Genomic DNA, 24889 nt, shown 5'->3' on the forward strand with positions numbered 1-24889 from the left:
ACTATGTGCCTGGCACATAATAGGGGCCTAATTGTAGTCAATCTCCACTCTAATTCACCCTGTCCACTGACAGAATAATGCTTGCAAAATACTGTTCTGATCATGTCAACATCACAGCCAACTTTCAACTCCATCTTAGATGGCATCTCCTTTAAGAAGTTTTTCTTGATCTTTCTGGATAGATATGATCTCTCTCGCTCTTTAGTGCAATTTCTTCTATATCCCTATTATACCATGATAGATATCAGTATAGGTTCTAGAGTAAGACAGAGCTGGTTTAGAGTCCAGGTTGTGCCACTTGCTAGTTTATTAGATAAATTCTTTCCAACTCAGGCCTCACATTCTTTATCTGTAAAATGAGAACAAGAGTAGTACCTGCCTCATTAGGATTATTGTGAAGACTAAAAGGAATAATGCATTTAAAGCATTTAGCAAACTCCTGCCACTCAACAAATTTTTACTCTTATTCCCATTCTTTTATATGATATTTCCCCATTAGACTGAATGTGTATTGTTTTCACACCATTGTAAAGTCAAAGAGTCCTAAGTCGAACCATGGTTGAGTTGGGGACCGTTTGTACAGGCAAGGCATTGTGGGGACTAGAAAGATGAATTAAGTGACTCTGACTCCAAAACAAAAAGCTTCATGAAGGCAAATACAGTGTCTTACTTATTTTCGTATTCCCTAAAGAATCTGTTGAAGAAACCTAAAAAATGAAAAAAATTAAACTTATAGAATAAAAAAACAAAGTGACCAGTACTTCTTGATCTCGATTTCTGAAGCAACATAAATTGAAGAACTCTTAGATGATATTTATTTAAACCAACTATTCATGAAAGGATATCTGCTTTAAAATTGGGAAAGTTTTGGTTTCTTCTCTGTCTGGATCTCTGTTGTAGAATGGACATAAAATAAAAATGAAAACAAGCTACTGCCATCTACTGATAATTCATTACAATTGCACAAGTCAATGAAAACAAGAGTTTAGAGACTAGACAATATCAATTACTCTTTCATTCAAACCACAAATGTGGGTACATATTTCGGATCTTTCTAGATTCATGACGGGGTTATGTCCAATAAACCTATCATAAGCGGAAAATACCCTAAGTTGAAACTGCATGAAATACACTTCAACTACGAACATCATAGCTTAGCCTAGCCTACCTTAAACATGATCAGAACGCTTACATTAGGCTACATTGGGCAAAATCATCTAACGCAAAGCCTCTTTTATAGTAAAGTGTTGAATATCTCATGTAATTTATTGAATACTGTACTGAAAGTGAAAACCAGAATGGTCGTATGGGTACAGATGGTTGTCAGTGTATTGGTTGTGTACCCTGGTGATGGTAGGGTTGACTGGGAGCTGTGGCTTGCTGCCTCTGCCCAGCATCATGAGAGAGTATCGTACTGCACATTGCTAGCCTGGAAAAGATCAAAATTCAAAAACTGAAGTATGGTTTCTAATGAATGTGTATTCTTCTCACACCATTGTAAAGTCAAAGAGTCCTAAGTCGACACCATGGTTAAGACGAGGACTGTCTGTGTATGCAAGGCATTGTGGGGACTAGAAAGATGAATTAAGTGACTCTGATTCCAAAAAAAAACAGCAATCTTACAATACCTACAGTATTTGGTAGCAAATGTCCAAACTCATATATAAAACACAATCATTTAGGAACGACACTTTCAACTCCAAAAAAGCTTTATAGAAAACGATGCAATGGAAATACTATAATAAACTACCATTCTTCTGTAATAACTATAGTCAACATTTGTTGAATATTTACAAATAACTGGCACTGTTCTAAGTGCTTTTACATGGATTATGTTTATTGTCTCTCAAAGTAATCCTACAAGCTAGATATTATTTTACCTATATTTTATAAATTAGCAAACTAAGACTTGGAGAAATTAGAAAATTTGCCAAGGGTCACACATCCAACAAGTAGCAAGGATGGAATTTGAAGCAATTAGGATCCAAATTAACATTTATTAGGCACTTATATGTAGTAAAGCACTGTGATAAGCCTGATTTGTGCACTATCTCATTTGAATTCAAGAGGCAAGCTTCTGTATTCGACCCTTGGGAGGAGGTTTTAAAAGGGCCATGGTTCAAGCTTTTGGAAACTCATCATCTGGTACCTCCCTCACAGCTAATGAGCAAAATAAAGCAAGGCTGTCAAACTCCACTGGGGCTTTTGAGAGCTTTTGGCTTAGAAGAATTAAGAGGAGGCAATTGTATATGTTCACCCATGTCACATAAGTACCCTTTTTCATTCTGAATGGAAAGAGCTGCTGAGTGTGGACCTGCTAGGTGGTCAAAGTAGTTAAGTTTATAATTTCATTTTACCCTCTTTAAAATAGATATTTTATCAGAAAACAAGGAAAGAAAAATTATGTACATACTTTTCACATAAAGGCGAAATTGCTTTTGCTTTTTAAGTGGGAGAGGGAGTTTAAAACTGATGTTCGACTGAGGAAGCTAAAAAATTAACCTGAGAGAAGATGAGATAACAGGATTTCCTGGAATCAAGCAAATTTTGAATTATGGTCTATATTTGTCATTAACATGATGGAATCAGATCTGGGTGGTTCAATTCCAACAAATAAAATAAAGATAATAATGGGAAAAATATGACATACTGCACAAATGAGTAAGAATCAATAATACATACTTCAGGTAAAAAAGACTATAAGTCTTTTCAACCACATGTTTTCCAGAGAAGTTATAACATCATCAGAGTCATCCAAAAGGATTTAATTAATTGAATCATTAAAAATTTATTTAATACCTACTATATATCAGTGTCTTAGGATCTGCTAAGACTAGGGATTATTCTCTTCTCTGACTAAGCAACAAGATTAAAGTTTCAGGATACTGAAAACAGAAAGAAGCCAGAGGATTTGTACGGTTCCTTTACTTCCTATCAAAGACAACATAGGCAACATTCATACATTACTCACCTTGCTTCTAGCTTTCTACCAAAGGTGGGATTTCTCTGAATGTACCAATAGTACTGGACTACCAAAATATCTCATTTTGGGGTGCAGACATACAAAGATTGGTCTAAAGCTCAAATCCAAGCTTTAAGGGATGCCTAGGCAACTGTTTCAAACAGAAATGATAGGCCTTCGGCAAAGTCCATTTATCACCTACCTGCTTATCTCACTCAGGAAAGCAAACGGCAAGGTCTTTTTTTGCTCTATATACAAGTAAGTATGATTTCTAAACCAAGAGGAGCTTGTAGTGGGTTGAATGACAGCCCCTGCCAAAATACATCCATATAATAACCCCAGAATCTGTGAATGTGATCTTATTTGGAAACATGGTTTTTGAGGATATAATTAAGAATCTCCAGATGAGATCATCCTGCATTTAGGGTGTGCCACATGAGAGACTGAATATGCAAAAAACAGTGGCCAGATCATATACAAATATAGAACTCTGACCTACAACCTGCAGCAACCAACCCAGGAAATCAACTTGTTATCTCCAGTAATCAGTGCAGGAAACCATCCTGCTATCTGTAAATTAGACTTGTAGGACATCAGACCACTATTGCTAATAACAGTTCAGGAAACCAAACCATAACTCCTGTAACAATTGGCCCCAAATGGCCAGTGCTTGATTGATAACTGACAGTGTCCCTAATTTTTGTCTCCACTTCCAACTTGGGACCAACCAGAGAAGCCAATGAATTGCACAGGATGCCCTGCTTATAGTTAGCCCACCTACAGCTTCCCCACGCCAATAGCCTCTAATCAGGGTATACCTGAAGACTTCCCTTTTTCCACTATAAAACTTTCCCACTCCTCTGCCTGCCTTCAAGTCTCTGCCAAAATAAAAGCGATGGTGGCTGACTCCCTTGCTATAACAAGCTCTGAATAAATCACCTTTGCTTGTTCTCATATGGTTGGCCTTTCCTTATTTCCACACAGGTATCTTTATATCAGACAGGTAGAGGGACATTTGAGATAGAGACATACACTAAGAGACTGTATGAGGTTGGAGACACACAGCCTCACGTGAAGAAACACTTGGAGCCACTCAAAGTTGGAAGAGGCAAGGAAAATGAGATGCTTTGAAGGGAGCATGGTCCTGACAACACCTTGATTTGAGACTTCTACCTCCATAACTGTGAGAGAATACATTTTTCTTGTTTTAAGCCATCCAGTTTGTGGTAATTTGTTATGGCAGCCTTAGGAAACTAACGCAAGCTTTTAACAAGGAAATTTACATGTTATATGGCCTTTTCTGGAAGGACCAATAAACCTTAGTGTAAATGGCCTAAAAACAACTGTTTACAGTTTTTAAAAGTTCTACTTATTCTCATCAGAAGAAAGATTTACATGGTGATGTAAGAAAGGGCATTTCTCCAATGGTTTCCTTTAATAGCCAGGCACTATCTTTGCCCTCAAAATGCTCTAAGTCCCTATGAGGGAGACGGACACATAGTCAAATAATTAAATGTAGAGGTACAGTAGATGCTCTCTTAGTCTACCTACACTTGACCTCTAACCAATTAACTCATTCTGTTTCCCTTGTAAATCATAATCTGCTAATTCCCCTATCACGCTGAATGCTCATGCTGAACGCTTGTGGTTAGGAAGCTACTCTCCAGTGAGTCTGCCCACTTTTCCTCCTATCAGTTGAATTGTACAATCTGACAATGAGTTACTTGTGTTTGTTCTGAAACCTGTTTTTGCCAGTTGTACTTGTTATTCTGCTTTCATAATTAATTCAATATTATGTAAACCAATGAAATAGTGTGGAAATAAAGTTTGTTGTTTCTTTAAAATCTGTTTAATATTTTGGAAAGACCCAATAAAGGTAAGTTGTTTGAATGTGTGAGATAACTATAAAAGATTATAAAGAAGAAATCTGCACTCAGCTTCGCAAGTGCCTGTAAGTTACCTTCCTCTTAAAGGGACGAAATCTTGGGAAATCTTAGCTAATGGTCTCGAGGTAGAGTTTATGCAAGAGATGCAACGCAGAATGCTCAGCAGCAGACCACATGCAGGGAAAAGGCCTTGGACTTTCTCAATAGATTGCCAAATGAGCATAGAATTGTTATACGTCAAAACAAAATGTTTAAGGTCTTTATGTTATACTTTTTCATGACTTTGATTTCTTTTTGAAAGAGCTTTAAGTAGAGATAATTTATATACCGTCAAATTCATCCTTATAAAGTGTACAATTCAATGTTTAATCGACTTTTTCAATTTATTGCTTGGCTATGGGTCCAGACTGAATCTATGAGAGGCTGCTTCTATACGAACAAAATGCTAAAGAAGCAATTAATTCTGCTTGGTGAAGGGATGGGGATTCAAGGAAGGTTATATTTGAGCTTCAAAGATCTTGAACAAGCAGCAGTTAAATAAGCATATAAAGAGAAGAGTCTTCTAAGTAGAAGGACTAGTGTATGTAAAGGATGAGACCATGTGGCCCAACCAAGGAACAGCCTTTAATTTGAGTGGCTTGGGAACAGAGTAGTTGTCTTTTCAAATCTGATTATGCATCTGAATCATCTGTAGAGATTAAAACAAAACAAAACAGCAAAGCCAAACATGCCCGGACTCGACTCCCAGAGATTCTGATTCAAATGCATATCTGGAGTGGGGTTCTTGGATCTCTTTTTTTTTTAAGTTCTGCTTATAGTTCTGATGTGCAGCCAGGATTGAGAGCCACTGGAGTGGGGTGAATGGGGATGAGGTAAGAGAGCATTAGGAGAGGAGGCTAGATAGTTTAGGACCAGATGGTGAAAGGAAATGGTATGTAACTACAATGACAAATTCTCTCTTCCCTGACAGCTTCCCTATTTTGAAATATTTCTTTTTAAATTTTTTACTGCCACTACTGTTGCATGAAAGAAAATGAATTCCCACTACTGTCTATAAAAACAGAGATAAATGTTTTAAACCAGCTTTGTAACTAAAAGACCTCTCTTTTTCTTAAGGGAAAATTTAACATAAAACAAGCTCAGTGCAGAGAGTGCCCCTTCTGATCAGGTGTACCATCTACCACTCAAGGGCCTTAACAAATGGCCAGCAAAAATAATGCAAATGCAAATTTTGACAAAAACATCTGCAAGGGACACTGAACAGTGGGTTCCTATTCTGGGTTGGTGATCCCGTTATTTAGTCAAACAGAACAGCAGCACTTGCCCACCTCCAAGTGCTCTTCTGAATTCCCAGGTACCCGAGATTCTCTCTTTCAGGTAAAGGTTCTTCAGTACTTATCATCTGAGCACAATCAAGATAAGAGGATGTCCCCTTCCATCATAACCAGTTCCACAGGAAGCACCCTTTCTCCTACTCTTTGAAGGCTGGATACACTTTCCCTTTACCATAGCATCTGCCTTCCACATAGTAGTTGTTCAATATCTTTAAATAAATGAACGTTGTACTCTTTGAGAACAGAGAAAGGATGCTAATTGGCACCTCTGTCGCAATGCTAAGGGTTAGTGCCTTCTGCTGGTGGCACATATTTTTAAAAGGGCACACAAGACGTCTGTTTGTCCCGTACAAGTGAAGGAGCTGTAAAGAGTGTTGGTCCAGTCAGCAAGTAAGGCAGAATCAGCAAAAAGGCAAAGGGAGGTTCAACCGACTTGTTTCTGGGAAAGCACAAACAGGTTAACCCTCCTCCCCCCGCCAAGGAGGCCCATTACTTGAACTTTGGATGGACAAACTGCCAAGCGCTGAGGGAAGGAGGTCCTCAGGCCTGGACTCTGGTGAGTAAACCACGTTCCCGACCACACTGGGGGGCAGCGATCCGTCCCGAGCGGCTGCAGAGGGGCCTGGGGCAAAGGGCCTCCGCTCGCAGAAGGAGCCTGCTTCCTTCCCGAGGTCGCTCCCCGCGCGCAGACCCGCCTGGCTCGGAGGCCCCGTCCGCAGCCCGGGTTCCGGTTCCTCTTCCCTCCGCGGGGCCCCGGCTGCGTGAGCCGCGGCCGCCTGACCCGGAACTGCTGCGGCCCCGCGGGCGCGGGCTGTCGCGCTCGGCTCCGTCCGGGGTCTCCCCTCCGAACGCGCCCTTCGGCGTGCGGGCGCGAGCCGGGGGCCATTGCCGGGGCCGATGCCGGGGCGGGGGCCCTGCGGCCCCGGAGAAGCGGCAGAGGTGGCTGAGGCGGGGCGCGCGTCGCCCCCGCCGCCCACACAGCCGCGGGGACCGGGCTTTGGACTCCGGGTGGCACGCGCGCGGCGCCCGGGTTTCGCTCGGGCCCCGAGCCGGCCGCCGACGGACTGTGCCGCCGAAGGTGCCGGGGGAGGAGGAGGACGGCGAAGCTGCTGCGGGGCGCGGCCGTCGGGCGGACGGGCGCACAGGGGCGAGGAGGCGAGCACGGGACGGAGCACGGGACCCGGCGGTGACATAGGCGCTTGGTGGAATTTCACAGAGCAGAGGGAAGGGGGGTGGTCACCCCCTCGCTTCCCTTAATGTTTTTCAAAACTGGCGAAGTGAATTTCAGCGGGAGCCTCGCACGGTAGGGAGGGGAGGTTAGGAGAGGCGGCGGGAGAAAACCGTCCGGGGCAAAGGGGTCACCAAAGCGGGTCCCTAGTGAGAGACCTGGGATGCGAGGGCAGGGGCTGAAGGTGAAAAATGTGGGGGGGGGGGGGGTGACTTTGGAGGTAGGGCGGGGAATGAGCCAGAAAGCAGGTACAGAGCACGCCTGATGCAAATCGCGGCCGCCTTTGTGCTCATTGCCATCCCTGGGGTGCTAAGTCCTAACGGGAGTTGATCGGTCATCTCGGCTTTTATCTCCTTAAAAATGTGATTTTTAGGTGCAGCTCGGTTTAACCTATTGAATGTAAGACCCCGGTATTTCAAATAAAGGGATGTGACCTAACATGCCAGTCATGTCAGGATTAATGATATTATCACATAAGTTGACACCCTGTCATTAATAAACAAGACTTTGTCCAAGTCAGCAAGTAACTCCCTATTTAAAATTTCCTATGTGAAAAACAAAACAAAAACAGGAACTGTTGTTTTGCTGGAAAGATGGACAGATACTTTCAGAAAATGAATTAAAAGTTGGCTTTGCTTTAATTTGTCATGGTACTCTTCTGACAAATAGTGGGCCAGCTTTTCCGGGAGGGGCCTAGATTTACTATTGTGGTTACATCTTTTGATTAAAGGAATTTTTTTTTCCAGCCACAAATTTCTGTTGTAACTATAAGAAGATTGATACAATTTTGCATTCTTACTTATGCCAGTTTTTCTTTACAGGTGATTTTGTTTTTGGCACAAGAGTCTTCTTTGAAGAACTTTGTACAGTTATTGAAGGATGGCAGAGGCAGTGTTGATTGATCTCTCTGGTTTGAAATTGAACTCTCAGAAGAACTATCATCAGCCATTACTGAAGACATTGAGTGCTATTCGATACCACCACGCTGCCAAGGCTAAGTTCCTTTGCATAATGTGTTGCAGTAACATCAGCTGTGAAAAGGATGGTGCCCATGATACTTGTGAATTAGAAACAAGCAATGGATTATCAACTCTCTTGAGAGAATTTGAGACTGTTAGCAATCCCAGCATGGCTGCCTGTTTGTATACCATTAAACAAAAAATTGATGAAAAAAATCTGAGCAGCGTTAAGGTCTTTGTACCCGTGCACCGGAAGACATTAATGAAGGCTTTTATTGATCAACTCTTTACTGATGTTTACAATTTTGAGTTTGAAGATTTACAGGTGACTTTGAGGGGAGATCTTTTGAAACAGTCCACTGAAATAAACATGATCACAGCTCAAGAACTAGAAGCAATCCAGAATGAAATAGAAACATATTTGAGAAGTCTGCCGGCTCTGAAAGGAGAATTAGCCATTATCACATCTCCTTTGATCTCAGGTATGCTAAACACTATCTGTTGTTTTTACTGTGTATATGAAAAACCAGTCTTTCTTTGGAGGTTGTTCCTTTCTTTTTTTCCTTCTTTCTTTTGTAGACTGTTGTGGGCTTATGTGCTCGTTAGCATCAGTTGCAACAAGGGAGTGTCATGGAGGGCCTTGTACTGTCAGGGATGTCAAGGGATTGCCCCTTCAAAGCCATCCCACACAAATAAGTGTCCTTTATGCAAATTCAGCTTTAAGACAAATCCCGAAGCCGTCCTTTAAAATGAGACTGGGAACTCTAAGAATCTTCTGTTTAGAAATTCTGCAACCTTGATTCCTTGGCACCATCACGAAAGAGTGAAATTTAAGACAATCTTACTTCTTGGTTAAAGGATATTTACTGTGAGCTCTATGCTGTTTGGTATAACAAAGACAAGTGGACAGAAGGTAGTCTTTGAGAGCAATAATCCCCTAGGGAAGGTAAACAAACACAAAGCGGTATGTAATAACACATAGAGGTACAAAGTGCTGTAGAAATTAGATGCTAGATAAACAAGTGCAGGTCGAGATGATCGGGGAAAGTCTTGTGAGAGACTGGGTTTGTGGGTCTTTATAGTCTTTTGTACAGTATGTTTTTAATCTTCACTACTTATCTCTTTCACAGACATTTTCATACATGGATTTACTACAAGAACAGGTGGGATATCTTACATACCAACTCTTAGCTCATTCAATCTCTTCAGTAGTTCCAAACGGAGAGATCCCAAGGCTGTTGTTCGAGAAAATCTGCGGAGGTTGGGGAGTGCTGCAGGATTTAATGCAGAGAAATTTTACCAAATAAAGGTAAAATTTTGTTTCATTTTTTTGGAAGATCTGTATTCTCAACTCTGCTAATGGCTACGTGGACTTTAATCAGGTTATTTAACTTTTGCATCTGGTGTTTTATGTAAAATTTTAGGATAATGCTTTGGTTGTTTTTCTTAGCTGTATACACCACAGTGTAAAGATCAGTTCTATGACATATATATTTCACCTGTAGCTCCTCACATCTAAGAGTACGGTTAATTCTCAGAGTATAGTGCCACTGCCCCTTTTGATTTAGAAGGAAGGATCCTGAATGGTGGGAAAGAAAGGCCATTATTTTCTAAATGAAGGAGGAACTAGGGTCACAATTGATGAGATAATGCTTTGTTTCTTACAGAATTCTAGCTTTACTTGAGTCTAGAAAAGTAAAAATTCATTGACTTGGTAATTCATTTAACTTCTTTCAGTAAAGTAGTACTTTGTGGAAAGTGCTCCAAGTAGAGATTTGCCCATCTCTAGTGGGAGGTGTCCCTGATGGACGAACTATGTTGAATTTGAAATGTAAAGTCTGCTTCCCTTTGAATAAAATATGCAGATAATACAATTCCAAAAGTTAAATAAGTAAATTTATTTTACCATGTATAGAAGTGATATATTTAATGAATGCTAGTAATCTTAAACTGTTTCTCTAATTTTGTACAAAATGAGTACTTTGAGAAAAGCTTATGGTATGAGAAATTCTACTTTCAAAACATTTTTTATCACACATTTTTGGTATTAGACGGATCATGCCAATGACATCTGGATTATGGGAAGGAAGGAGCCTGAATCTTATGATGGAATCACCACAAATCAGAGAGGAGTCACAATAGCGGCTCTTGGCGCTGACTGTATACCGATAGTTTTTGCAGACCCCGTCAAAAAAGCGTGTGGGGTTGCTCACTCTGGTAAGAGGACTTAATTAAACGTTTAGGATTTTACCAATTTTGTAGTAGAGGAAAAGTTATATTTCTTTCTGGTGGGCGTAACAGACAAGCAGTTAATTACTTGCTTCACATGGTGATAAGTGTACAAATAGGGGTAGAGCTAATGTAGTCTTATTATAGGAGCAGATAAAAGGAGTACCTAAGTGAACTTATATGAATCAGAGTAGAATTCTCAAAGGAAGTGGTACCTAGGCTGATTCCTGAGGAATTTGTAGGATTTGGCTAAGCGCCAGTGTTTCTCAGCAGGGCTGGTATTAACATTTTTGGCGAGATAATCTTACATTGTAGACTAAATTTGCTTGGCTTTCGAAATTTTTAATGCCAGTAGCACCCCAAGTTGTAATAACCAAAAAAAAAAAAAAGCTTCGTGCTTTTGGAAACACTTCCCAGCGGGGCTGGCCCAGTGGCAGCATAGTGGTTAGGTTTGCACGTTCCACTTCTGCAGTCCTAGGGTTCATGGGTTGGAATCCGAGGCACAGACCTAAATACTGCTCATCAAACCATGCTGTGGCAGCATCCTGCATACAAAATGGAGAAAGACTGGCACAGATGCTAGCTCAGGGACAATCTTCCTCAAGCAAAAAGAGGAAGATTGGCAACAGATGTTAGCTCAGGGCCAATTGTCTTCACAAGAAAATACAAAGCCAAACCAAACAAACAAAAAACACCCCCCAGGGAGCCATACTGCCTCTTCTTGAGGCAATAGGGAATAAGAACGTTAGGCATGTTGCAGAAAGGTGTTTATGAAGATGCTGCAGCACGTGTAAATGTACTGAGGTGAGAAAAAGCAAGATATGTTTGGAAGACTGCGTTTAGTTTAATATGCTGTAGTCTAATGTCTTTATTCTCTAAAAATAAGAACAAAGAATTTTTAGATGCTGTGTTATGTTAAGGTTATGGAATTTGTTTTCTGGAGATATTTTAAAATAGTGTTTAGATTATCCAGCAGTTACAATTCTATGTGAAATGAGGGATGACCTTTTGGATTTCCTTCTGCTTGTAAATCTATGACTACTTTGCTTTTTTGTACTATAAATAAATAAAAAAGTGTTGTGTTTTTTATTTTGACCTAGCTAAAGTAATGGAATTGGGTGACTAGAAGTCAGGTTTATTATGTAACATTGTCAAAAGTTATTTAATATTTGACTCTTAGTTCCTGGATATAAAATAGGAATATTATTTGTTACTTCTTAGGTTTTGAAACATTAAGTTTTGAAATATCAAAGATTAAAGCTGTCAAAATGAAACAATCTTGAAAAAGAACAAAGTTAGATGTTCCAGACTTCCTGATTTCAAAACTTATTATAGAACTACAGTAATCAAAAAAGAATCATACTGCCATAAAGACAGACATATGGACCAATGGAATAGAATAGAAAGCCCAGAAGTAAACTTTCGCATGTATGGGCAAATGATTTTTCAGAAGGTACCTAGACTATACAATGGGGAAAGGACACCCTCTTTAACAAATTATGCTAGGAAAACTGGATATTCACATGCAAAAGAATGATATTGGACCCTTATCTTACATCATACATGAAAATTAAACTTGAAATGGATCAAAGACCTAAATGTAACGGCTAAAACTATAAAACTCATAGAAGGAAACATAAGTGTAAATCCTTGTGATCTTACATTAGGAAACGGTTTCTTAGATATGACACCAAAAGCACAAGCAACAAAAATAAAAAGAGATAAATTGGATTTCATCAAAATGAAAAACTTCTGTGCATCAAAGGACACAGTCAACAAAGTGAAAAGGCAACCCATAGAATGGGAGAAAATATTTGCAATTCGTATATATATCTGATAAGGGGTTAATATTCAGAATATATAAAGCACTCCTACAACTCAACAACAACAAAAAAATCCCAAATAACTCAATTTAAAAAATGGGCAAAGGACTTCAACAGATATTTCTCCAAAGATAATATGCAAATGGGCAACAAGCATGTGAAAAGATTCTCAACATCACTAATAATTAGGGAAATACAAGCAAAACCACAAAGAAATATTACCTCACATCCCATTGGGATGGCTAATATTTTTTCTAAAAAAGCAAAACAAAATCACAAGTGTTGGTGAGGATCTGGGGAAATTGTAACCCTGATGCACTATTGATAGGAATGTAAGATAGTGCAGCTGCTGTGGAAAACAACATAGTGGTTCCTCAAAAATTTTAAAATTATCATAGAATTTAGAATTACCATATTACACAGCAATTCCTCTTTTGAGTATATATCCAAAAGAATTGAAAGCAGGATCTCGATGAGATATTTGCACACCCATGCTCATAGCAGAATTATTCTCAAAAGCTAAGACATGGAAGCAACCCAAGTGTCCATGAATGGATGAAAGGATCAGCAAAATGTGGTATATATAGACAATGGAATATTAGCCTTTAAAAGGAAGGAAATCCTGACACATGCTACAACATGAATGAACCTTGAGGATATCATGCTAAGTGAAATAAGCCAAGGGCAAAAAGACAAATACTGATTCCACTTATATGAGGTATCTAGAGTAGTCAAATTCATAGAAAAAGTAGAATGGTAGTTGCCAGGGGCTGGGGGAAGGTGGAAAGGAGGAGTTATTGTTTAATAGATATAGTTTCAGTTTTGCAAGATGAAAAAGTTCTAGAGATTGGTTGCACAACAATGTGAATATACCTTAACACTACTCAGATATACACTCAAAAATAGTTAAAATGGTAAATTTTATGTTATATGTTTTTTCCAACAATTTTTAGAAATGTGAAAAACAAGTGAAGGAGAGAGAGAAGACTAAGAAGGTGTAATCCCAGTGGAAACTAAAAGCATAGAACATTTTTAAAAGAAAGTGGAAGGGACAGACCTCCAATTAACTGTACCTTCCATGTAACATGCTTCTTATAGTATAGCTCAGTTAGAAACTAATATTTCAATTAGTTGATTATCTAGCTTAATTAATTTTGTGATTCATTTACTATTTCTGGACTTTGAAAAAAACATAAACTGACTCTGCCCATTTTCAACTTAGATATAAATTAAGGTGAAATTTTCTTAGGCTTTAACTTTCCCTGTCTCTTTTTTTCTCTTTACCAGGTTGGAAAGGTACTTTGTTAGGTGTTGCTATGGCTGCAGTGAATGCTATGATAGCAGAATATGGCTGTAGTTTGGAAGACATTATTGTTGTCCTGGGACCTTCAGTAGGACCTTGCTGTTTTACTCTTCCAAGGGAATCAGCAAAAGCATTTTATAATCTTGATCCCGAATGTGTGCGGCTGTTTGACTCACCACATCCCTATGTTGACATTCGTAAAGCCACCAGGTATGTTTGATTTCATCCTGGAACTGTAAGTTTGGTTATCACTTATTACTTCTAAAATGAAAATTATTTTAGAGAACAATTAGTAACTCCAAGAAAAATTCAGGTGGCAGATATTTAAGTAGCTGACATACACATCTACACAAACTCATTTTAAATGTAAAATCTGTTCTCATTTAAGTTTGAAAAACAGAAATTTTCCAATCTGGTATCTGTTATTTATTTAAAAGTGAAGGAAGAAAGAGTTGGCATGTGGTTTTATGAGATCTACTTAAACTTCATATAGGAAAAGTTGGTCATGTACTTTTATTTTGCAGCCATTCCTCAGTCAAAGCCTCCTAAATTAATAATAAACTATCAGGAAGCTGATATTTAAAAATTCTTCTTCTTCTTTAATTAACTAGAGAAAAATATTTCTTAGCAAAAATATTAGATAATATAAACACATAGTCACTGTCAATTTTTTATGTTCCCTTGTGTTTTTGAATTTATGAAGTTTTGCTATTAATAACTATTAAAAATTATTTGTCATTTCTAAAAAGGAAAATTGATGTCTGATTGAATCATGTTTCTATTCTAGTCAGCCAAGATTCTGCCTCGTTTAGTACATAAGTAGAAAGGATTGAAATTGATTCCTAAGTGTCATTTGTGGAATAAATATTGCTAATTTATGGTCATATTTCATACCATAAAGTGTTTATGGAGAGGCAAGTTTTCTGTGAAAAAGCTGGTCAATGGGAAGAAAGGAAATGGGAGACCCAGATGACTAAAAAGCATGCTACGTCTGAGTCAAATGAATCTTGTCTACAAATACTCTGGTAACTTTAGAAGTTTCTTCTTAAATAAATATTTGATTTTGATTAAACTCTGTACCCAGATCCTGTCTGCTGGACAATAGGAGGTTGTGCAGATTATATATGAACTTAAGTGAAAATGGTAATGCAGTCTACCATTTCCTCACTAGTCCGTATTCTATAATTGAGTAACACTTTGCATTGTTCCAAGCAGATTTTTCCTAGAATTCTTTTCCACCAATATCCATAATTTTTTTTATATTGCTTTGGCTATTGGTAAAATAAACTCTTGCTATCTTTTGAAAATCTTTATCCTAAGGATTCTTCTAGAACGGGGAGGAATTCTTCCACAGAATTTTCAGGACCTGAATCAAGATCTCAACCTCTGTACATCCTGCCATCCTGACAAGTTTTTCTCCCACGTCCGAGATGGCCTTAACTTTGGTACACAGATTGGCTTCATATCAATTAGAAAATGAGGTATAGTAGGTTGTTTCTCTCTGCTCCTGTTTCCCCCTTCCCCTCTCTCCTCCTTCTTCTTTCCTCCTTTCCCTCCCCTCATTTTTAAAAATAATTAATTGTATTTAACTTTTCTCCTTTATTCCTGTAGGAAGAATTAATTTTCTACCTTTTAATCAAGCAATAGTGGTAGAAAAGTTGATTTTCAGTGACATACTCTAATATAAAGTGCAACCATTCCTTTTCCTAGTTAATGAAGGATAGTCAGGCAGACAAATATTAGAAGTATAAAAATAAAATAATTTATTCTTTAAAAAATCCTGTATGTATGCCATTTATCTCTTGTATGTATTTGGCATCTGTACATTTTCTATCATCCTTATATCTTTTAAAAAATTGTTTTTACTTTTGAGAAGAAATCTTTATGTAAAGATTCTAAATTCTAGAATAATAAGAAATCCTCATATACACAGACTAACTTCATTTTCATCTAGATTTCCAACTGATTGTCTACAGCAGGAGTTGACCAATTTTCTTTAAAGGGCCAGATAGTAAATATTGTAGGCTTTGTGGGACGTATGGTCTCTGTCTTAACTAGTCAACTCTGCTATTATAGAGCAAAAGCAGACAGGAACAATACAGAAACGAATGAATGAGTATTGCTGTGTTTCAATAAAACTCTATTTACAAAAAACAGGTCAGGGGCCAGGTTTGGCCTACAGGCTATAGTTTGCTGACACCTGATCTACAGTCATAAAATAAAATTAAGTGTAATTTCATTAAATTACTATTTATTAGAGTTTTTTTGTTTTGTTTTGTTTTTAAAGATTTTATTTTTTCCTTTTTCTCCCCAAAGCCCCCCAGTACATAGTTGTATATTCTTCGTTGTGGGTCCTTCTAGTTGTGGCATGTGGGACGCTGCCTCAGCGTGGTTTGATGAGCAGTGCCGTGTCCGCGCCCAGGATTTGAACCAACGAAACACTGGGCCGCCTGCAGCGGAGCGCACGAACTTTACCACTCGGCCACGGGGCCAGCCCCATTAGAGTTTTTTTTAAGAATTATACAAAAATATTTCATGACAGTGATTTAGCACTGACCCTTTAACATATATCTAATTTTCCTTAAGGTTACTTTGGACTGAATTAATATTTAGCCTTCATAATGTCTTTAACTCTTTAATATACTTAATGATTCTTACCTTGATATTTTAATAGCACTAGTAAGTGTCTCATATTTGATTTTTATGTATTTTACAGATACTTGACTGGATTTTTACCTGTTTTCTGCCTCCTTCCAAACTGACTGCAAGAGAGAAATTTAGCTGTGTGATTTACTTAAAACCAAAAGGATTACACGGATAATTCATCTTTAGGGTATATTTTCACTATTATCCAAAGCCGAATGATTTTCATTTGATTCTAATAACTGACAAAACAATCAGTATGATGTAGCGTATATGTTATACAGATAAGGATTATTCTTAAAGTTTGTTCTGTTTGTCATATAAACAGGAATAAGTCTGTTCAGTTCAGTATTTATTGAGTAGCCTCTATCTGTTAAGCATTGTGTGAACCATAGATGACATCAAAATGAATTAGACTTTTCCCCTGTGAGCCTAATGCGGTGGAGGAGAGAAACACTTCTAACACTTTCATTTTAATAGCAGAAGAGTACAGAAGAAGGAAGGATTAATTCTATCTACAAGGCAGGGTAGAGAAGGTATTACAGAGAAAATACCATATCATGTGAAAGATGTACAGGCTTTTGACAAATAAAGAATAGTCATAACAGGTAGAGGAAACACCAGGAACTAGGGCATGAAACTGAAAGTGTTTAGCATGTTCTAGAAAGAGAAGGGTGTGGACAGGAGTTACTGGAAAAACAGGTTGGAAATAGATTCGTTAGGGTCCCAAATGCCATGCCAAAGAGTTTGGAGTTTATTTTCCAGGCAAAGAGTAGGCATAAAAAGTTGAGGAGTGGTTTTATTTCCTTGGCGTCTTATTTAACAGGATGGATTTAAATTGTGAAAGACCAAGGCAGAGAGACTAGTTAAGAGGCCATCAGAATACTTTTAAAAAGAAATAATGAGACCTGAATGCAGTGGAAATTAAAATGGAGAAGAGAGCAGATGGATTGGAGACATTTCAGAGATGGAATCAGTAGCTCCTGGTTACTGGATAATGGAGGTGAGAGGTGAGGAAGAGTGGAGAAGTCACTGATGACACCTCAACTTCTGCTTGGCTCACTCCCAAGAGTGGCAACAAAGAGGGACGAGAGAGAAGGATAGTGACTTTGACACACAGACTGAAGTACATCCAGATGGAAATATTTGGTCAACAATTAGAAATATAGACCTGGAACCTAGGAGCGAGCCTGGAAAAAAGACACAGCTTGTGAAGCTGGTTATGCAGAAATGATGTCTGAGTCTTGGAGTAGGCTGGATCATCTAGGCAGAAATATAGGGTGAGAAAAAAGGAGGCCCAAGAATGAAATCTCTGTACCTCCATTTGAAGAGCAAGAAGCTAAGCCATTAAAAAAGATTAAGCATAGAAGTAAGAAAAAGAATAGGCTACAGCAGTGCCCCCTTATCCAATGTTTCAGTTACCCATGGTCGACTGTGGTCCAAAAATATTAAATGGAAAATTCCAGAAATAAACAATTGACTGGTTTTAAGTTGCACGCTTTTCTGACTAGCATGATGAAATCTCGCACCACCCTGCTCCCTCTGGATGTGAATCATCCCTTTGCCCAGCACATCCACGCTGTCTGTGCTACCCGCCTGTTAGTCTCTCAGTTAGCCAACTGGGTTATCAGATCTACTCTTGCAATATTGGCTTTGGTGTAGGGTTCGGTGCTATCCTCAACTTCAGGCATCCACTGTGGATCTTGGAACATATACCCCTTGGATAAGGGGAGACGACCATACAGTCGTTTTGAAGAAAGAAGCCACTGTCTATGTGAGAGGTACTCAAAAAGAAATCTTCAGCGATAAAGTAAAATGAGGACTGAGAAGAAACCAATAGATTAACCATGTTGAAGCTATTCTATAGGCGGCAGTGGCAGAGTCAGATTTCAGTGCATTGAGAAAGGGGATGCATAGGTGTCCACTCTTCTTTGACAGCATTTACTAGAGAAAATAAAGCACTGGGGGCTGCATTGTGAAGGAAGGGGTATATGTATTTTTTGGATGAGGAGTTTTAAGTATATTTGTAGGCTGAAGAAAAGAGTCAAGCAGTTTTTCACTTGGAAAAAATGGTGTATATGGTATATATTTCTAATGTGAGTTGTCACATTGCATCTTAAAAAGACTTGTGTCATACATATATTTCTTTCCTGAACATACAGAATAACAGAAAATTACATTTGTTTGGTATTTACAAAGGACTTACTATGTGTTACCTCATTTTACCTTTACAGCTACTCTGAAATACATAAGCCAGGTGTTACCCCTTTTATTCAGATGAGAAAACTGAGCCTCATTGAGGTGGAGGTTAAAATCACATAATTTGTGATAATGGAAGATTTGAACCCACATCTTGTGACACAGAATCTCATTTCAGAGTTTACAGTTAATCAAAGCTATCTAAATTAAATTTTTGCTTTCAACTATATTTATATTAATATTAATATTTATTTATACATTCAGTCAAAATTTTGTTGCAGTACTAGGATAGGTTAAAAAAAATACAGTTGCAGCCCTCAAGATGTTTAATATCCAGTGAAATGTGATAGTCAATAACCCAACAGTTTCAATACTGTGATATGTGTTGTAAGGTTGTCACAACCTGGTACCTTGTTTAGTTTAATTCTTCTATGCGACTTACAGCTCAGTGTGAAATTTAAATAAGATACCTCATTTCTGCCAATTCAGAGATGGCATGAGACACAAAGCATAGATAGGACAGCAATTTCAAACACGTTTGTTTAATGATTTCACACTTTGAGAAAGATTGATGATTTTCACTGTGCGTTATTTTGTTTGAAGTTTACAAATTTTCAGAGTATTAGGCAGCCATATTTCACTTTTTGTACCAAAATATTCCAAAACCAAATAAAAACTATGTTTGATTATCTATGATTTTGGATTACCTGTGCCAAAGCGCATAATGAAAAGTCTCCTTGCTGTTTTACTAGTGAAAATATTGAGTCAGTAACTCAGAGACAGAATGACTGGGTTGTGGAATAACCATACCTTATTGCTTCTACAAGATCTCTGTCACTCTTAAGCATTTGTATATTCATTTCTGAGACTTTTGGGGCACAACCACAATTATGATTTTTTAATAAGCTTTGTTTTGTTTTCTATCTAAGAGCTGCTACTAACTGTATGTAGGAAATATTGGTGGTTGTTTTATTAAGAGCAATTATGTTTGTAAATAAAATGAGAGTTCACGACATGCTTTTTTGGGAGGTACTAATTATCAAACTAAAAATTTGTGTAATTGTAATTTTAAATCGTGAAGAATAGCTTAGTAACTAAATATGCTATACTCCAGTGCTTCATGAAACAAATGAAAAAATGATCTTTCCGCTAGGAGGCAGTACAGGTAGCTCTGCTCTGTGTCTTGGTGTGAAGTTGAGCCAATCTAAATATCTGTATTTACTTATACAAAAAAAAGGGAGAGGCGTTTAAAGTGCTCTTACTTTAGATGCAACCTATTGTGATTCAAGTAGAAAAAAGCTTTTGGGAGCCCTCACCTACCTGGATGTCATGTCTAGAGAATCTCCAGTAACTGCTTTTCTGTATAAGTAGATTTTTGGGGGGGGGAAATTCAGAGAAGCTTATTCTGTGTCACATAACAAAAACAGAAATAATACCCGTGGATTCAGAAGCTGGAAGATAAAGTGACAGTGACATATGAGTTACATCATTTTATATCTCAAAGTGGGATTTGATATTTTTTTTTTGCTTGGTTGTCCTAAAGTTATACTTACAGTGTATCCATCCTACTTTTTATGTGAACTCTTATTAAAGAATGCTGCCAATCTATGGAAGTCTAGCACTTTGAAGAAAGCCCTGCTCAGTTACCTGTGTGTTTGTGTGTGTGCATACAGGGAACTCTGTGTGTGTGTGCGCTAAATGGCAAACAAGAAATACGTATGTCCTCTGTATGATGTAGAGCCTCTTTGCCTCAGCTAATGTCAGTTCACACAAGACACATTGGGTGCTGTGGAATCATAGATTTCTCTTTATAAAATTCAGGTAAATTTTGCAGTAAAGAATGGGAAGCATGGTCTGTGTGTTTACTGTATGTGTTTATGGGAGCTCTGGTCCAGAGCATGTACGTTTCTGTTGTAGGCAGTGTTTTAAAACTTTACTTGTGATTTCAAAGATGAGGCAGATGCTATAAGTAATGCATTGTTTTGTGCTAGATCATTGCTTAATAAAGGAACAAGAAATCTGCCAGTACTCATTTTTCCAGATTAACACATTTAGTTTGGACTCACAATGATCACGTGTCAATTTTGTGGAGACCAACTTTTCATATTCTCCTCAGATGCATTTTCTTTGTGGCGAAGGAAATGCTTACATCACATTCCCTGTGTCGTGGTGCCAAGTGCCTGAGGTGAACGATGTCCTTTCTGTGTCTGGAGGAGGCTTTTTTGTTTTATTTAATTCTCAGAAGTTGGGTGTCCAGTTACTGTATTTTATGAAAATTAAAATTTCCAGCAGACTCTATAGCTCAAAATACCACATTCCTTTCCAGCAGCAACCACAAAAGAGTACTCTCGTTTCATGAGAAAAGTTTGTAGAAAATAGATTTGTTCATGGTAACAATTGAATTTTGAATTTTTTAATTCCATTTTCTTAATTCTTAGTTTTGCATCACACCCTGCCTCAGTTTACATCTTACCAGCACTTCCCTGTTCCTTTACTCTTTTTAAGCACGTATTTTAGAGTTGTATTTTCTTGTCCCCGTCATCCTTGTTTCTATAATTGATGTTTCATATTCATAAGGTAACTTCATTCTTTGAATTTTCTAGTTTTAAATACGTATTTAGACTTGGCTGTAGAGTTGCTTATTGGACATATCCTATGGGCCCCTCAAATATAACCTCCTCCAAACTTAAATCATCATTTCGCCTGCAAAACCTGCTCCCCTCTGGTATTCTATCCCAAAGAATGAAATCATTATTCATGCAGTTGCCCATCCAGACACCCTAGAGTGTTTCTGGATGCCTCCCTTTCCTTCACCCCTTCCCTTCCCACACTACTGAGTTTGTAAATCTGCCATCTGTTCTTGTGTCTATCTCAACTGCCACAGACATTCAGATCTTCATCTCTTACCTACATCGTTGGAGCAGGCTTCTAACTAGTCCTTCCTCATTGAGTCCCTTCTCACACTCCATTATTGATTGCTCTAAATTAGTAATCTGGTCATATTACATCCTTAAAAATTATTTTATGGCTTTTCCATTGATAAAGATCTACTCACTAAAGTTTATAAATGTTCATGATCTCACCCCTGCTTACCTCTTCAATTTCTACCACTCCTCATTGTACACCATATATTCCAGCCATTTTTTACTTTTTTCATGTCCTAAAATTTGCCATTAAGCTAGGTCAGACCACAGAGGTTGGTTTGCATTCAAAGACTGACTGGAACTCAGATTTGGTTCAAGATTACTTTCACTTAGGCTTTCTACTAAATTAGCAAACAAGCAGTACCAACAACATATACCACATGAACAAGTGAATGGATACAGCACTCTAGTGCCCCCTAGTTTCTCATGGAGATATAACCAAAATTCAGTTGTCACTGTAATACGTGCTCAGTGAGAAGTATGCCAGGCCATATACAAAAGCTCAGTAGCTTTTGTTCCATTAGGCAAGGTGAGGGGCCAGGTTAATGTTCAAAGGTCTACCTTCTACCTTATAAGAAAAGCTTTGCTATATCTAAAAACATGAACAATTTGTTTTTTCTGTGTCATTGGGTCCCCAGCAGGTCTTACCATGATCTATAGCCATGTTTTCTTGTGCCTCCTGCCTTCGTACCTATTGCTGGCTCTGTGTGCACAGCACTTCTTAACCTCACTTTTCATAACCATCCTTGAAGACTCAGACCAGGGGTCACTTCTTCCAGAACATTTTCCTTGGTGGTCTTCCTCACTAGCATCCTGTGCATTATATTTTATAGTATTTAGTGTACTGATTTTTAAATGTTGGTCTGTTTACTTATCTACTACTAATTATAAGCTCCATCGAGTAAGACTCTGTTACTTATCTTCATATGTCTAGTATCTAGCAAAAATATTGGCACATAGTAATCATCTAATATCAATAGAAGGAAAAAAGGGAAGGAGGGAGGGGCAGGAATCTTTTAATGATCCAATACAAAGTCTGGAAGGGTAAAGATGATAAACCATTTTTGGGGATGTGTATATGTTGTTCATTTTAACCAGGTACTTTTATATCTTCAATATTTAATTGAATTTATTTAAATAATAGTGATGTGTTAAAGTCAGTCTAAGAAAGGAACATTTGTAATGGAGATCTGTTTTCAGGCATTCAGCCATGTTTCTTTACTCATCATTAGACTTTCCTGTTTCCAACTTGTATAACAATACAAACTTTAAAATAGTGCTTTAGGATACATGCCTCCTGTGGCAATCATATATGTTAGAGACCAATATTTATTTTGCAAAACTTATTTGTTTCCACTTCTGTAATAATATGTTTCGAGTATTTATCTTACATCACAAAAGAGCCATAGTCCCTCTCCTCATGGAACATACTCATTTACGTGCCTTTAATGAAACAAATTCATACAACACTTAATCAAATCTCTTTGACAGTGACCTAGACAGTAAAGATCAAAAAAAAGGTAGACCTTTTCCATGAAAATTCCAACTTTTCAGTATTGAAAAGTAGTAGATATTTGATAGTAAAATAGATTTTTGGTTTTTGTAGACTCTATTTCTAGAGCAGTAGTTCTCAACCTTGGCTGCATGATAGAATCACCTGGTAAGTATTAAAAAACCCTGATGCCTAAGCCACACCCCAGACTAATTCAATCAGAATTTGGGAGTAGAACCAAGCATCAGTGCATTTTAAAGTTTTCTGGAGGATTGTCATATGTAGCCGATTTTGAGGACCACTGCTCATCAAGTATTTTTATATCTTCAATGTTTAGTTCAATTTATTTAATAATAGTGACCTATTAAAGGCACTATAAAGAAAGAACGTTTGTAATGGAGATCCGTTTCAAGGCTTTTGGCCCGGTTTCTTTACCCATTATTAGACTTTTCTGTTTGCAACTTGTGGTAAATTTTAGAATATTAACAAGTCTAATCTGCTTCTCCTCTCCTCACTTGGACCAGATAGACATTGAGGAATAAGGCTTGATTTCTTCTCTATTTTCCCTGCCTTGCTCTTGTTTTCCACCTACCGATGCCAGAGCTTTGAGAGCAGGGAAGGATGAGAGAGAGGCTGTGTTAGTGGGAGACTTCTTCAACTTACTCTCCCTCCACACACACATCCAAAGTGCTCTCCAGCTGACTGTTCAACTCCTGCTTTGATGGTACACTCTACACTGTTGCTCTCGATTCTCCTTGGCAGAGTCTTTTGAATACAGTTCTAGTCTAGCTATGCTCCTTCAGCCTGCAGGAACCTTGGCATTTTTGCCCCTTTAAATTCTGGACATGCAGACTACTCCCAAGATAGCCCTCTCTCTTTTCTCTGCTATTCCAGGCTGCTCTAGCCACTAATCAGCATCTTTTCTTTTTTCCCCGTTATTTTATTGAGGTCATATTGGCTTATAACAGTGTGTAAATTTCAGGTGTACATTATTATATATCAGTTTCTGTATAGACTGCATTGTGTTTACCACCAATAGTCTAGATTTTTTTATCCACAGCGCCTTTTCTTTAGACTTTAACACGGAAGAGTCAGGCACGGGTCACAGTACATGCAACCCTCAAATGTGGAAACCACAGGCCAAGTTTAGTAAAACTTCTTAAATGATCTTCTTTAGGTCCCTGCAGCACTTGACGCTGCTAGGACAAGGTGAGGGGGGTGGGTTCTTTCAAGGAGGGAGGGGAAATGCACGAGATTCTGACCATGCTCTTAAAAAAAAATTCTCACAACTCCCCTCCTTGAACCCTTACTCTCTGCAGGTAGATGATAGTCTAGAGGACCCAGGAGTTGTTTGGGGGTCTACTTCTCTGCAAATTCTGCATTTTGTGCCTAGTTCCTCTCTAGAAGGTGAGGTCACCATTCTCACCTTTGGTCCTTCAATAAAGACTCCACAACAGGAAATGTCTCATGTTACATTCTTTTATAACTTCGTGGGAAATCACATCTCTAATTTTCCAAATTACTCTAGAAGAAATAAAAGAGACTTATAGAGAGGGAATCTATATCTGCTTTATCTTTTCTTCTCTTTCTTTTTATTCATATTATTTATATAAATTTTAATTCATAACCCTGTAAAGATCACATCTATTTAAGGCACATGAAAATTTGGCTTTGATAATTCAAGGATTAATGGCAGATCTTACTCACTTGCTCCTCTCAGGATCTAAGTAGGCATCTCCTTCTCCAGCTCTGTGCTTCCTTTCCAAAATCTGTGGGCTTGGCTGAAGACATAGCTTAACAGTGTACACCCCAGATTTTATTTGCTAAAATTCTTATTCTGTCCTTTACTTTTTATATGCTAAGTTTTGAGCTGCTCAGGGCTGCTTTTCTCTTTCTATGCTAATAGG

At 38.1% G+C, this 24889-nt stretch overlaps 2 protein-coding genes across 3 annotated transcripts in view; one reads left to right on the top strand and one right to left on the bottom strand.

The window, feature by feature from the left end:
* CCDC122 (coiled-coil domain containing 122) overlaps positions 1-7375 on the bottom strand; it is a 33947-nt gene extending 26572 nt beyond the window's left edge. The window contains exon 1 of the mRNA XM_046663948.1: positions 6676-7375. Coding sequence (XP_046519904.1) covers positions 6676-7375 — 700 coding nt within the window. The remainder of the gene's footprint in view (positions 1-6675) is intronic.
* LACC1 (laccase domain containing 1) lies at positions 6475-20594 on the top strand. Of its 2 annotated transcripts, none has more exons than XM_046663950.1 (7): positions 6475-6738; positions 8232-8851; positions 9500-9678; positions 10421-10586; positions 13709-13934; positions 15045-15205; positions 16441-20594. In XM_046663950.1, the coding sequence occupies exons 2-6, from the start codon at positions 8290-8292 to the stop codon at positions 15202-15204; spliced, it is 1293 nt and encodes a 430-aa protein (XP_046519906.1). In that variant the 5' UTR covers positions 6475-6738; positions 8232-8289; the 3' UTR covers position 15205; positions 16441-20594. The 2 variants fall into 2 exon arrangements, with proteins under 2 accessions (XP_046519906.1, XP_046519907.1); XM_046663951.1 differs by lacking the exon at positions 6475-6738 and adding an exon at positions 7351-7485.
* Positions 20595-24889: the final 4295 nt, after the last annotated feature.

The sequence above is a fragment of the Equus quagga genome, chromosome 6 (genome assembly GCF_021613505.1).
Source record: "Equus quagga isolate Etosha38 chromosome 6, UCLA_HA_Equagga_1.0, whole genome shotgun sequence".
NCBI classification, from domain to species: domain Eukaryota; kingdom Metazoa; phylum Chordata; class Mammalia; order Perissodactyla; family Equidae; genus Equus; species Equus quagga.